The sequence below is a fragment of the Danio rerio genome, chromosome 11, assembly GCF_049306965.1.
Source record: "Danio rerio strain Tuebingen ecotype United States chromosome 11, GRCz12tu, whole genome shotgun sequence".
NCBI classification, from domain to species: domain Eukaryota; kingdom Metazoa; phylum Chordata; class Actinopteri; order Cypriniformes; family Danionidae; genus Danio; species Danio rerio.
Genome location: NC_133186.1, coordinates 4,010,001 through 4,025,960, shown reverse-complemented (window position 1 = coordinate 4,025,960; position 15,960 = coordinate 4,010,001). Strand labels below are relative to the sequence as shown.

General features: G+C 40.6%; 1 protein-coding gene across 6 annotated transcripts in view; it reads left to right on the top strand.

Moving 5' to 3' along the window:
- The window catches only part of pbrm1 (polybromo 1), a 305,936-nt gene that overhangs the window by 29,510 nt on the left and 260,466 nt on the right, over positions 1 to 15,960 (top strand). For 2 of the 6 annotated variants that reach the window (XM_009305787.4, XM_073916250.1), the window contains 10 exons: positions 894 to 1,079; positions 1,731 to 1,888; positions 1,977 to 2,231; positions 3,637 to 3,782; positions 4,096 to 4,253; positions 6,975 to 7,158; positions 8,418 to 8,622; positions 10,618 to 10,819; positions 12,380 to 12,514; positions 15,486 to 15,620. In XM_009305787.4, the coding sequence (XP_009304062.1) occupies positions 894 to 1,079; positions 1,731 to 1,888; positions 1,977 to 2,231; positions 3,637 to 3,782; positions 4,096 to 4,253; positions 6,975 to 7,158; positions 8,418 to 8,622; positions 10,618 to 10,819; positions 12,380 to 12,514; positions 15,486 to 15,620 (1,764 nt within the window). The remainder of the gene's footprint in view (positions 1 to 893; positions 1,080 to 1,730; positions 1,889 to 1,976; positions 2,232 to 3,636; positions 3,783 to 4,095; positions 4,254 to 6,974; positions 7,159 to 8,417; positions 8,623 to 10,617; positions 10,820 to 12,379; positions 12,515 to 15,485; positions 15,621 to 15,960) is intronic. The other 4 variants (XM_073916251.1, XM_009305786.4, XM_068224263.1 and 1 more) reach the window with 3 other exon arrangements.

Here is a 15,960-nt window from a genome sequence, read left to right as displayed (position 1 = left end):
CACTAATAATGTTATTAAGTATTTCACATTACAAAAACATAATTTAAAAGTAATTTGGCTATTTTCTGTGCTGTCTTTAACAACTCGTTGCCGTAGTGGATTGTAGACTCTGAAGTAAACGCCCACTGCTGTGATTGGCGAACAGTTTTGCATATTAACAAGACTGAAGAGGCGGTAAACTGGAAGTAGGTGTCAATCTTCTGCAGAGGCGGGGCTTAATCACCTTATTACATCATATTGTAGAACATTCCATTTCCTGCCGTTTTGGCAGTCTGCCTCCATTATGAGCTGAATTTAGAGTAATGACAAAGAATTGAGCTCCAAAACTTACAGGATGTTTTTATAGTAATGTGACCTCTCTTATGTCTTAAGATCAAGGAAATTTAGTTTTCTCACTTCATGACCCCTTTAAAGTCTAAAGGAGTATAACGGCGTTTAAAGCAGTTTTTGTTTTTAAGTGGTCATTAAATGAATAGCTAACCTAAAACAAAAAATGTTGTCATCATTTACTTGTCGTGAACATGTTTGAGTTTTATGTAACACAAAAGAAGATGTTATGAAAAATGTTGGAAAGCTGTAACCATTGACTTCCATTGTATTTGTTTCTCCTACTATGGAAGTTATTGATTTGAGGTTCCTATCATTTTTCATAATATCTTCTCTTGTGTCCAACAATCTCGTAGAAATTTGAAATCACTTGAGGGTGAGTAAATATGGAGTAAATTAGAATTTTTAGGTGAACCGTCACTTTAATACTAGTGCAATATGCAATTACATTATAGGTTACACCCTTTGATAGTCTGTAACTTTGATTAAATTTAAACTCTGAAATAAAGTTGTTATAATGTGTTGTGGTGCAGATGCCTGTTGATTATCAATGATTTGACCTGCAGAGGCAGAAAAGAGCGAGGACACGGCGGGCGGAGGATGGCAGGGAGCCCTGCAGCGCAACTACAGCCAGGACTGCAGCTTTAAGGACAACATGTACCATGTGGGTGACTATGTGTATGTGGAGCCCACCGAACCGAACCTGCAGCCACACATCGTCTGCATAGAGCGCCTCTGGCAGGACGATGCAGGTACTACATTTACAGAAAGTGCAGTTGCTAATTTATTCTGTTTAAAGTTTACATGAAGTGAAAGCTGAGACTGTTTGTTTTCGTATTGTCATGCAGTTCCTAGAGAAAGAGAATATTAAATGGGAAAACAGTGGGCGTGGCTTGTTTTTTCAACTGCGAGCTGATTGGATGGGGTAAAGTAGGCATTTCATTCAGGAAGATGTGTGAAATGGTTTGGGGAGGGTTAATACAACCTAACAGACTCCTCCTGCTCACAATTACTGTCAAAACTGATATCTGGAGGGGCGTGGTTGAGTATGTTAGCCACACCCAATACCCCAGAGAGACGAAATCTGAGAATTGAACTGAAAACAAACAGGAAGTGCATTTTCAGATTACAATTAAAGATTATGAGAGCAAACTATTGTTTTTTTCTTAATGACATGCACAGATGAATTGTTCACCCCAAAACTACCAATGTGCGTTAACAAAATCAGTATGGTTAGTTTGGATTTCATTCGCACTTTAAACCGAAGAATGAGGTTTAAAAGCAAATGAGAGAGAATAAATGCGTAAGGGAATTTTCATTTTCTGGTGATTTATCTTACTAATCTCAAACATTTTGAAGAATAATCTAGCGGTTAAACTGTGTGCATCTGTGTTTTCATGAAGGAGAGAACTGGCTTTATGGCTGCTGGTTCTACAGACCCAACGAAACATTTCACCTCGCTACACGCAAGTTCCTTGAGAAAGAGGTTTTCAAAAGCGACTATTACAACAAAATCCCTGTCAGTAAAATCCTGGGCAAATGCGTCGTCATGTTTGTAAAGGTAAAACCATTCATCTGCGTAACAAATTAGCATAATCATTACATATCTGTTAAACATTAACAATATTAATGATTTTTTTCGTATTCAGGAGTATTTCAAACTTCAGCCTGACAGCTTTCGTCCTGAAGATGTTTTCGTTTGCGAGTCTCGCTATTCTGCCAAAACCAAGTCCTTCAAAAAGATCAAGATGTGGACGATGCCGCTGAGCTCGGTGAAGTTTGTTCCTCGTGAAGTGCCTTTGCCGGTGGTTCGTGTGGCCTCCATGTTTGCACCCAAACAGGAGAGTGAAAAGCCTCCTGAAGTGACCGAAGACGACAAGGCTTTACCATCTGTAATTGATAAGGTAAGACATATACTAGGGATGTAACAATATTGTAAATACCGTCATACCACAATGATAATTTTTTTCAATATTACCGTAGGCGCATGACTCAATAAAACTATATTTCTGAGAAAAGTTTGCTTAGGCGAATGAAGCGAACGGGAGGTAACAGGAACTACAATTCCCATCATCCTTTGCGGTCTGTTGTCACTACAGATCCAGTAATGCGGAAATGGAGTTTGTTGCTAGTAGCGGGGAAGAAAAAGCTGGAGATGATCGAACCTAAAGCGGGTTTTAAATCGGATGTGTGGAAGCATTTCGGTTTCTTTCTAAAAAGATACGAAAAAGGAGAAAAGGTGACAGACAAAGAAAAAAACAGTATGCAGGCACTGCCAGACTGTGGTGAAATATAAGTCGGGGAATACGACTAAAAACTGCAGAACACAGCACACTTGTTAGATTGATGCAGGCATCGACTTGTACCGCAAAGAGACCTCTATCTCACTCATGGCTTGTCCTCTCAAGTGGTGGAAAGACAATGCACAACGTCACCCACTGCTGTCAACCTTGTCTAAATCATATCTCTCTGTCCCAGAAACTTCAGTCCCAAATGAGAGGGGTTTTTTTTCTGTTGCAGGGGACATTGTAAATGCCCAAAGATACCAGCTTTTACCAGATTATAGTTATATAATAATTTTCCTTAAAAAACTCATCTCAATCTAAGTGAGTGAGTGATTAAATGTAGAATGTGATGAGTTTTCAACAATACTAAATTGAAACTTTATTTTTTTATATGGTTTAATAATTTTTTGTGATTAAAATTGAAAAATTGAAGTTCCTGTTTCGAAACGTACAGATAGATGGCTAATTTGTATGTCATTGATATGTTCAGTGCTAAGGTAAATAAACACTTTTTTCGAGTCTTTTCATTAGTTTTGTTTTTCCTGTAAATTATTCAATAAATACCGTACCGTGCCATTCATACCGAGGTATTACCATACCGTGAAATTCTGATACGTTACATCCCTAACATATACTGAAATAAAGTATATCAAACTTATTGATATAACCCAGAGGTTCTCAAACTGTGGTACGTGTACCACTAGTGGTACGCAGGCTTCCTTCTAGTGGTACGCGGAGGAATGAAATATGTCATGTACATGCTACACGCATTTCAAAATTAATCTAAAATTATGTATATAATATTTCATATATGACATATAACCTATATTTCTGATATAATCTGCCACGTTTTTTAAATGTGCAGAGTTGTAGCTTCTTTACTGGGCCCTACTGCGCTACTGTATTTCAATACTGCTCATTTTGGTGGTACTTGGAGAGACAATATTTTTCTGAGGTGGTACTTGATGAAAAACGTTTGAGAACCACTGATATAACCTGCTTGATTGTCAATATGTGTCATCAGGAGAAAGAGGACATCACTTTGGAGGTGAATAATGGAGAACCGGGCTGCCAGTATTATGAGCAGCTCTGCTACAACAACATCTGGCTGAAAGTGGGAGACTGTGTCTACATCCGCTCTCATGGGCTCGTACGCAACCGCGTGGGCAGGTAGAGTACCAGAGATGAAACCAGTCAATAAAAGTGTTGGTCCTATTGTTCCAAACAACATATATAATGGTCTACTGCTTGTTTTCTGTGTCTTGAACGTTGTATTTAGTTGCAAGTTTTGACGAAAAACCAATCATTTGGTGTCACTGATGTGCCTAATCCCTTTTGGTTGTTATTTTTAAAATAATTCCTGTCAGATTGCAGACATCTGTGCTAAATTTGTTCAATTTATAACTTCCTGTTTGTGATGGACCCTCAAACTTACATTCATGACAGTGTCTCCTGTCATGTAAATGGGTTTGTGTTGTTATAGGATAGAGAAGATGTGGGTACGAGACGGCGCTGCCTATTTTTTCGGGCCCATTTTCATCCATCCTGAGGAGACCGAGCACGAACCGACCAAGATGTTCTACAAGAAGGAAGTGTTTCTCAGTAACCTGGAAGAATCATGCCCTATGACCTGTATCGGAGGTATTTCTGTCTGGCTTCCATCATTACAGTTGTATGCCTGAGTGCTTTCAAGAATAATAGCTGTTCCTATCCAAAGATGCGAATTAGAGTTATACGCAAACTGGAATATCGCTTAAAACATTAGTGAATCAAGCATCGTTATCATCCAATTAATCAAAGAGAATTTAATTGCCACTTCAATATCAAACAGATAAATGACATTTGATGCGATAGGAAAAGCCACTGTGGGCCTTTTTTATATAATAATTTACTTGTGCCTCAGAAGATGAAATTCCATGAGCTTTGGAGGCGTGAGATGCTCTTTGCGTCCGCAGATGCTCAAAACAGTTCTTTCGGTAATAATAACAACAATAATACTGAACCACTGTAATGACAGACTTTGGCTGAGGGATTTCAGAAATGACCAAAACAACATTGTAAATGTTTTACAATGTGCTCAAAATGATGGTTCGTCTATTAATGCCGTCCCATTGTGCTAATTTTTTGATCACATGATCTGTTAAATCAAAATCACGTGTATTTTTGGATGAGCCTGCTGGATTTTATGTGGTATATGTGTTTTTATCTTAGTTTTTATTATTTATTTATTGTTTTACAATATAACAATCAGCACTTTTAACAATAGGAATATTCAGCATTAAGTAGCATCAGAGTATATATATATATATATATATATATATATATATATATATATATATATATATATATATATATATATATATATATATATATATATTTAAGTCATGTTGTAAATAAAAGCAACGGCATGTAATAGAAGCAATATTTTCCGTATTTTGTCCTAAAAAACACCTGAAATTTATATTTTAGAAAAATATTTTAGATTTCAATTTGGCGCAGTAGGTAGTGCTGCCGCCTCACAGCAAGAAGGTCGCTGGTTTGCTGGTTCGAACCTCGGCTCAGTTGGCATTTCTGTGAGGAGTTTGCATGTTCTCCCTGCGTTCGCGTGGGTTTCCTCCAGGTGCTTTATCCCCCACAGTCCAAAGACATGCTACTGGTGAACTGGGTAAGCTAAATTGTCCGTAGTGTATGAGTGTGACAGGCCCATACGACAGGCCGGCCGGAAGGTGTAAAAAAGTCGTTATCATATGGAACTTGTTCCAAAAAGAGCCGACCCCGCAATCATACGGGACGAAGGCCAAAGAAAATGCAGAAGAAGAAGATTTTAGATTTCAATTTTTTAACAGAATAAACTGACAGTGATCCCCTCAGGTACACTTCATGTGCTTTATTCAGTGTTAAATAATAATGTGAGTTTGAATGCCATTTTACTTGACATTTATTGCCATACTACTGAAAGCAGCAGCAGATAGTTCACCTCAGATCTTGAAAATAAAATAAACTGTTCATTCATTCATTCATTTTCTTGTCGGCTAAGTCCCTTTATTAATCTGGGGTCACCACAGCGGAATGAACCGCTATATCCAGCAGTTTTTTATGCAGCGGATGCCCTTCCAGCCGCAACCCATCACTGGGAAACATCCACACATACACACACACACTCATGCACTACGGACAATTTAGCCTACCCAATTCACCTGTACCGCATGTCTTTGGACTGTGGGGAAAACCGGATTACCCGGAGGAAACCCACGCGAACGCAGGGAGAACATGCAAACTCCACACAGAAACGCCAACTGAGCCGAGGAACGACCCAGCTACCTTCTTGCTGTGAGGCGAACGTGCCACCCACTGCGCCACTGCTTCACCCTTAAAATAAACTGTTTAAAATTTAAATTTAGATCTGTGACTCAGCATTTAGATCTAGTGATTCAGCATCTACATTTAATAATGTTAAGAGGTTTAATATGTATTATTTGATTATAAACCTGTAAAATTGTTGGAGTGCAGTGAGTGCACTATTTTGTGTTTCTGAATGGCTGTATTTAAATTTCTGTGGTGTTTTGTCTTGTGAAAACAGCCAAATTGCTTATCACTGCAAATCTCCTCATATAGCGTTTCGTTAGAACACAGGGTTATAGTGTAATCTGCTCACCTAATGTTTATGTTTGGAATATTTATATTACTTACAAATTTATAACCACCTCATGTGGAACTCTGAATCTGCATCTCATTTCGAAGGCTTCCACTGTCCACCGGAGCTCGCATTTTCACATATTCACGCATATGTTGAGAGCCTTCCTCACTGACTGAATGAGATACGCTGTTTTCCACAAAGGCAACCCGGGGTGCTGAAATTGAATTGGCTTAACTGGTATTGGGCGGGTTGAATGACCAAAACAAAGACAGCCGTTCCAGCACGGAAAACACATTTTCAAAGCAGAATATCTGACTTCAGCATTGTTTTTCAAATAAACAAGTATGTTTACGTACCATTTTTCTCAACTACCTGCAGACTTATTATGGTATTTTTATGTTTTAGAGCAGTCAAAAACATACATACAGCACCTTTAAAAGCGCATAGTGTGAATTAATTCAGGGCACAAATGTTTCAGTACACTGGAAGATTCTCGAGATGGCTGATGCCCTGTTCAATGCACTGACTACTAAACAAATAGATGATTGACCTTTCAAATGTACGCACATTTCCATCAAGATAATACACATTAAAATATGTAAATGAAAACCTAGCTACTGACTGAAGGAAATTGACTCTAAACTCGGTTATTGACAATGAAAGAACTACTATTACATGAAGTGATTTGTTCAGATCTTTTGTGGACTGCTCTTCCTTTTCCTCAGGGAAGTGTACAGTGTCTTCTTTCAAAGATTTCCTGTCATGCCGGCCGACTGAGATGCCGGAGGAGGACGTGTTGCTGTGTGAGAGCCGCTACATCGAGAGCGAGAAGCAAATGAAGAAGTTTAAAGGGCTGAAGCGTTTCTCTCTGTCCGCCAAAGTAGTGGAAGATGAAATCTATTACTTCAGGTCTGTCAACCTGGTCTATCTACTACTAAACGACTCATCTAAAGAAAAAAAAAATTGTATACAGCGGGGAAAATAAGTATTGATAAGTGTTGACACAGCCATGTGACAGCTGCTGCGCTCGTGCATCCAGGTTAATCATGAACAACTCAGTGCGCATGCGTTAGTTGCACTATTGCGGTCTGATTATGTTTCAATCAAGGTTTATATGCATCAAATGCATAACATCTGTGCCAAACATTTCAACTGACGAACATATTAACAATAATACAACCGTATAGCCGAATTAAATGTATGCATTGGCATGTTACAGCCCTAATGAGTATGATTATGTGAAACTCCATGTAGATAGATATTGCAATGATTTCGGGTACTTACTTAGCGATGCACGCACACATAACGTTAGATGCACAATCCTTAAATGCTCTGCTGATTTGGACTCTATAATACCTTTTTTATAACTTTAAACTATCAACAACCACTACTATCTTCCCGCTCCGTGGTGGATTTTGGCATAGTCCATTTCACGTGAGATGGCGGGGGTGAGTGGAAGAAACCAAGTCGCGGGGGGAATATTTTCTACAGAAATAATTTATGATTTCTTATGTGGCCCGGTACCAATTGTTTCACGGACCGGTACCGGCCCGCGGCCCGGTGGTTGGGGACCACTGCTCTATTGGATTCAATTCAGGTGATTGGCTGGGCCATTCTACAGCTTGATTTTCTTTATCTGAAAGCATTTGAGAGTCTCCTCGTCTGTGTTTTGGATCATTGTCTTGCTGAAATGTCCACCCTGGTTTCATCTTCATCCTCCTGCTAATGTAGATGTTGGACTGAAGCCGCTGATATTCATTTACACTGAGGAAGGGCAGAGGATTGCTGAAGAACTGCTGAGAGATTTCAGCTGCTGTCTGGGCCTTCACTGCCTTTCTACACCTTCCTTTCTTGATGTGTTCAATACTTTTTCCCTGTATCATTTCATTTTATTACAAATTTTAATTATAATTATTAAATTATATTAATTATAAATATTAAATTATTATTATTTAATTAAATTTTAATTATAATTTTATTATAAATTACTTTATTTGTAAACTAATTAGTTTTGTTTTCTTTGCTTGTTACTAACTTCTGGTGAAAATGTCAAGTCAACAGCATCTTAAGAAATATGTTTTCTATTTCCCCCATTGTATACTGATAATATAATTTTTTTTGTTCCAAAATGAGATGTTTTGACTAATATTTTTGGCTATGTCCATCAGAAAGCTCATCGTGCCTCAGAAGGAGCCGTCTCCACTGCTGGAAAAGAAGATCGAAGAGTTGGAAGCCAAGTTTGCGGACATGACGGATGAAGAGCTGGATGATTTGGGTGATGATGATGGAGACGGGTCTGATGCTCACTGTATGCCGCAGTTACAGACACAGCTGAGCGGAGACATGGACATGCTGCATTATGCTCCACAGCAGGTCATTTGATGTTGAGTGGCAATCACTGTTTATTCGAGAGCGATAGGAATTTGAGGTTGTTTATTGATCGCATGTGCTTTTTGATCAATCCATCTCTTTGGATAGACCCGTTTCACATTTCCGGGTTTCTCAGTAACGGAAGTCATAGTTGGATAAACTTAGAGCGCAGTGAATGGGAGAATACAACAGATATATATATATATATATATATATATATATATATATATATATATATATATATATATATATATATATATATATATATATWWTTTTTTTTTTTTTTTTTTTTATAATCCTATTTGATGAAATAATACAATAAAAGCTCCACAAGGGTGCTACCAAGACTTTCAGAAAAAGGAAAAGAAATTGTGTGAGACTGATATCGGCAGCCAGAAGAGAGAACAACGTCAAATTTTCTGTTCCATACATGCGCACGTTCTTAAACGGCGCTGATTTGCCATTGTGTTCACGTGCTCAACAGAAATGACCGTGATTGGCCATGAAAGTCATCAGTTCACCAAACTCACTGCTGTTTACTGAGTGTAACCACAGATACAGGGACACTGGAGCATTTTAAAGCCATGAAGATCAGCTGGTCTGCTTATAAGCTGACACACGAGCGATACGCTGATGAATCAACTGATCTTCATGGCTTTAAAATGCTCCAGTGTCCCTGTATCTGTGGTTACACTCGGTAAACAGCACTGAGTTTGGTGAATTGATGGCCTTCACGGCCATTCACGGACATTTCTGTTGAGCACGTGAACACAATGGCAAATCAGCGATGTTTAGGAGTACTCTCAAATGTTAGCGGGGAATTTCCAACCCGGGCTCATTGTGGAAACGTAGCCCCGAGGACGTTTCTGCAGACCGCGAAATACGTCCCGGGAGGTACGTATTCGAGCGGTTTTTGTTTTCGAAGATCTGCGAGAGGCCGCTGTGCGAGCTTTTTTGCGTCTCGAACGCCTCTCGGGAGCGCGCGCCCGCGCTGTTCTCGCCTGAAAAGCCGCCGGAGGCTGCTGTGGAGCGACCGTCCGTCCGACTGGCCGGCTGAATGACCGAACGATCGACCAGGCAGCCGGCTGATCAGCCGACCCGGCCGCCCTCCTCTTCCTCCTCCTCCTCCTCCTTCCCTAAACCCAAGCGACGGTTTGCAAAAGCCGCCCAGAAAAAAAAAAAGCAAAAGCCCTCGTCTTTGATTTCGACCGCGTTTTCGGATCCCGCCGCGTTTTGCCCTTATTTTTCGGATTCTGTTTTTCATCTTACCTGAGTTCTGGAACCGCTCTTCCCCGGACCCGATCCCACTCGTCCCCGCGGCCGGCTCCTCCTCCTCCAGGCCTCCGCTCCGCCGACGTAATGCTGCGAGCTAAGCGGACAAACTGGTAGCAGCGGGAAAGCCCTCCACTCGGAGGCAAGCCGTCGGCCAGAGAGCACGAAGAGGAGGAGCGGATCGGCGCCACACCGCCCCGCAGCGTTCGCTCAAAAAAAATAAACGTGGCCGTACGTACCTCCGGCCACGTCTCCAGAAACGTCTGCGGGGCTACGTTTCCAGAATGAGCTTGGGTTGGGAATTTCAGTATGGATTGTTACCGAATTCCATTATCATGACAACATTAGTTACTAAGGAGACATGTTAATATACTCCTATCAATGAAGTCAGTGAGCTAAACCTGCACTCCTACATCACGTTGTGGGGGGCATCAAAACCACTGGGATTTGGATCCTATTTTAACGTCAGAAAATTTAAAAAAGAGACTTGTTGTGTTTCTATCACTCCAATATGACCGTGGACACACTTTACCTACACAAAGTTGTGTTCAAACAGCCTTTAAAAGTTGATTTTGCATCATAGATACCCTTTAAACATACCACATGCAATACTACAATAATAAAAAAAGGTTTGTAACTCTTAATGTATGTAAACTGTAGAATTATGGTGGTAAATATTAGCTTATCTTTACTGTATGCACCTTAACAATCTCATTTTGCCAACAGTCTGTGCCAAAGTCGATTAAGGGTCTTTCAAAGAAAGAGGGTGCGAAGAGGAAGATCAACATGAGTGGCTACATCCTCTTCAGCAGTGAGATGAGAGCTGTAATCAAGGCCCAGCACCCAGACTTCTCCTTCGGGGAGCTCAGCCGACTGGTGGGCACCGAGTGGAGGAACCTGGAGGCAACAAAGAAAGCTGAATATGAAGGTACGGTCTTGCACTGCATCCCAAACGGCACACTATGCACTGTCTATTTATGCACTTACACACTTAACAGCATAGCATATGAATTTAGTGTCGACCTAAAAGTAACACTAATGATTTTTACCAACTGGAACTTTCGGCCCAATCCCAATTCTATTTTTGTACCCCTTCCCCTTGGCCCTTGAAACCAAGTGTGAAGGGGAAGGACTTCCAAATTTATGCCTAAGGAATGGGACAGCACTACAGCACCTGCACACGTCATCATATGTCATCGCAATCGCTTGCTTCATATAAGATCAGACGATCGCGACTGCTGGAGTTATTCTAGTTGTGTTTTTTTTGTATTTATCTTCAGGAGATCACTGAAGGCATATATCATGTTATCATAACGATCTAATGTGGCAATAAGCTCATCACTGTACTGTGCATTTACACCGTGACCATATTCATCTATTTAAACACATTTAAAAGCTCATTCCCAGCCACTAAACTTTTCTGACAGGGTATTCGAGTGTCAGAATGTTGTGGGACTCCTATACAGGAGTTATGATTATGGATTATAGATAGCAAAATGTTGCAGTTTTTATTTTAGCGTTTTATTTTTAAGTATGACGGTTAAAGATGAACGTGGTTATGAATATATAAAAACGTGTTTGTTGTAAAAATTCATAATAATGAAAATAATTTTAAAATTTCTAATTTGTGCACCTCCTGACTTCCGGGTGCAGCCATGCTGTAAATTTTCTTACCCCTCGGTTTCGAGTGTGGTCCTGAAAAATCTCTATTTGAAGGGGTATCTACCCCTTTCCCTTAGCCCTACGCCTTTAAGGTAAAGAGAATTGGGACCTTCCTTCCCCTTCTTGTGACTGCGCAGATTTAAAAGGAAGCTAATGAAGTGGCTTCACAACAACTCAGTGAATGTCCTTGAGTGGCCCAGCCAGAGCCCAGATCTAAATCCTATTGAACATCTCTAGAGAGATCTGAAAATGGCTGTACACCGTCGCTTCCCATCCAACCTGATAGAGCTTGAGAGGTACTGCAAAGAGGAATAGGCAAAACTTCCCAAAGACAGGTGTGCCGAGCTTGTGGCATCATATTCAAAAAGACTTGAGGCTGTAATCGCTGCCAAAGGTGCATCAACAAAGTATTGAGCAAAGGCTGAGAATACTCATGTACATGTGATTTCTCAGGGTTTTATTTGTAATAAATTTGCATCAATTTCAGAAACTCTTTTTCCACATTGTCATTATGGGGGATTGTGTGGAGAATGTTGATGAAATAAATTAATTTAATCCATTTTGGAATAAGGCTGTAACATAAACAAATGTGGAAAAAGTGTATGAATACTTTCCGCATGCACTGTAATAAGTAATTTGATGCACAGCTGATATAATACATACATAAATACACAGAAATATTCTTATGTTTAAAAAAAAAAAGTCGAAATATTAAAAACTTTCAAGGATTTAAGATGCTGTTTATTAAAATACCCTTGATGGACACTAATCTGCATGATTCCTTGTCTCCAGCTTGATTGGTTTGTTGTTTTGTCTTGTCGTTCAGAGCGAGCAGCTAAAGTGGCGGAGCAGCAGGAGCGGGACAGAGCGCATCAGGGCTCCCCCAGAGCAGGTACTCCAGCAGGGCTGCTCATGGGTGTAGTTCCTCTTCCGACCCCCATGGGGCTGGTTCCTATGGCAGGTAACCCCTCTTAAGTGTGCAGGACACTCAGAGCTGCAATGAAAAGAACAACTGCTGACACACTCACATCTCTGCTCTCTCCTCTCTCCATCCCATATGCAAATCACACCATTTGTCTTTCCAAAACTCTTGAGTGTGATTTCAACACATCGTACTCTCATCATCCATCAGAGAGTTACTGCATGAACTGTACAACTTTACTAACCCCTTTTTTTACGCTTGGATGTTGTTAAAGGGATAGTTCACCCAAAAATGTTATTGTGGTTATTATTTACTTACCCTCAGGTGGTTACAAAACGAATGACTGTTGAAGTCAGAATTATTAGATTTTCAGAATTATTAGCCCCCCTGTACAGAGATGTAAAGAAGAGATCTGCGCAGGATTAGCCCGAACCCGACCGCTTCCGCTTATATTTAGCATTTGTTGTACCGCTGCCCGACGCGCCCCGTTTTCTACCTGCCGTGCCCGATCCCGCTAAAGAGCAGGGGGGGAGAACAAAATCGAAATCCACCCAGCTATACAGAGTCCAGACACCCAATAACAAGCTGTCTGTATAAACACACACACACACACACACACACAGACAAAGCTCTCTCTCTCTCATTCGCGCACACACACACACACACACACACACAGCAACGAACAAACATGCTAAACTAAGCATCGTGCTGTTTCAGTCACACACATAACGTTACATACGCGTGCTCGCTCGGGAGTCGGGAGCAATATTGCTAGACGGCCCGCTCCCGTCCCAAATGAAACCTGCTACCAACCGCTCCCCCGCTTTATTCGGAAATTTATTTCCGTGCCGCAGAAATCTGGTCGGGCCCCGTGGCTGCAGACCTCTGATGTAAAGCAACGAAGTAGAACTACTTCACTACTGTACATTAGTACTATAAGGCAGTATCTGTACTCTACAGGAGTATTGTTTTTTTTCTCCTACTTCCACTTTTACTTCAGTACAAATTTTCGATGAGTTTAAACCTTTTACGCTGATAGATTTTTTATGTGCTGCATCATTACTCGTTACTAGGGGTGACAAAATTATTGTTATCGGTTCAGTAATAGATCATAACTGGTTATTACGTACTGACGTCATTTATCTCCTATGCGAGATGTCGTAATACTATGGCGAAGGTGGCAAGGGCGAGTAAATAACGCTCTTTGTTTTCTCCACTGCGTCTATTATGGATTACCTGTGATAACCGTTTATTATGCGCATACATTGCGGCTGTTCTTCCCGCCATTGGTGAACAGCGCTTTCATTTCTAAAGTCGATCGCAGCCCTTTCTGTTGAGCAGGTAAAGACAAAAAACAATCATAGGGGTGTGAGACCTCACGTGGCAGCGCTCAAAAAGCAAGTGAGATAATATTTACATGAGTTTAATTGCTATAAATGCTCATGCAGTCTTATGTGCACGTGTTGGAGTTTTCTTTAAGCAGGTCAAATTAAAGGTACAGTTTATATATCTTACTCATGTATTAAAGAACAAAATTGTATTACAAATAATATATAAATATTAATATATTTATAGATTTTAATAAAAAATTCTTGTTTTGTGAAGAAAAAATCTAATTATGTATCGAAAGAACCGTCAATGCACCGAGACATCGAATTGAACCAAATCGATGGCATGATAATCGTAACCGAACCGAACCAAACCGTGAGACCAGTGTAGATTCACACTCCTACTCGTTATGCTGTGTTCACACCAGACGCGGAACGCGCGGATAAATCGTGTTATTCGCGCGTAAATAGCCGCGTGAACATTTGAGGTTACTTACTTCATTCACCAGTCAAATCCGCTTCAGAACAGACGTGGATTCGCATGATGGGCAGGTCTTCTGTCTGCCCGGTGACTCTAGCTTTATAGCTAAATGGCTAACATGGATTTTATGAAGACAATAACAGTGTTTATGTGCTTTATGAAGATTGAAAAACAGCGTTGATACGTTTAGGACCGTGTCTGAGTCCACAACATCCTTTCAGAGGTGCATCCAGCTCTGTGAGCTCATAATCTCCTCCAGAAACTGAACCTGGATGATGGAGGCTTTCAGCGGTGCTTCTCACTGAGCCAAGCCCAGATTGATGAACTGTTGTCAGTGAAGGCTGGAGGATTTCCCCTGGAACACCGACAACAGGCGACACGTCACAATCACGCCCCCACAAGAGCAAGCTCCTGATTGGTTAACGCGGCAAACACGCGAAACGCTCAATTCGCGCCGCGCCATTCGCGGCGCAGGATGTCTATTCGCATGTTTGCATTGACTTAACATGTAAATCATTCGCGCTCGACGCGCGTTCCGCGTCTGGTGTGAAAGCAGCATTACAATTACAGACCTTTTTCTTGGCTGCTGCATAGAGGGCGCCATAGCAACCAGCGTCTTCCGGTAGAATGTTTAGAACTTCCGTTTACATTGTTTACAACCGGTAATTTGCGCTCCGAAAATGGGTTTTAATAGCGTTTTGAGTGGATTACGGAATGTTTGTGTGACACAAGTTTGAAAGGTGTGTTAAAGCTGTTATAATCTGTTAGATCTGTGGTGTCACTGACACTGGGTGTCAAATGTACACTGCGCCTTTAATTTTGACTGATACTTAAAGTATTATTAGTCCCTTTAGTTTAATCATTTTAACTGTTTCCTATCAAATAAATTACAGGTTTGACTTACTAAAATAGTATTTAAATACAAAACACTGCAGGAGACGCTTTGCAGATTAACAAAACCGTCAATGAAGACTTTACAAAAGCCATGGCAGAGATGATTTTTCTGCAGTGAAACGTGTTCCTTAAGGTCAGGTTAAGCACAGATGCTCTGAGTTTCATGTTTCATTGTGAATGAAAAATCTACTAACATCCTACTAGTAGTCTTCATTTCTTTTCATACATAGTGCATGAACTCATTCTCATAACTGCATGATTTACTGATGCATGCGTGTGTTGTTTTGTTGCCTTCCTCATTTCAAAGGCATGCTGGGTAGTTTCAGGCCACCCATGTTCACTTGTCAGGGGCCTGGCATGATTAACATGCCTCCACATCCCATGGGACTGCCTGCATTACCCCTAAACTTCCCGTGGGGTTTGCCTGGCATGCCGTTTCATGGTAAGAAGCACTTCACCGCTATACATATTCCCACATGCGCAGTTGCTTCCTGTCTGCCTTTTCAATCCTATCAAGAGGGGCTACCTGAACCATAGGCCCAATGAGCACTACACACTCCTCAGTTCACACACAAATCACTATTCAAACTGTAGGACCCATTATAGAATTTGAATTGTTTATAATATTAGGGTTCTTACACTTTTTCTCAAGTCAAATTTAAAGGGGTAGTTCACCCAAAAATCACTATTGAAACTGTAGGAACCATCATAGATTTTGTAATGTTTATAATAAAGGTTCTAACACCTTTTCCAAAGTCAAATTTAAAGGGATAGTTCTCCCA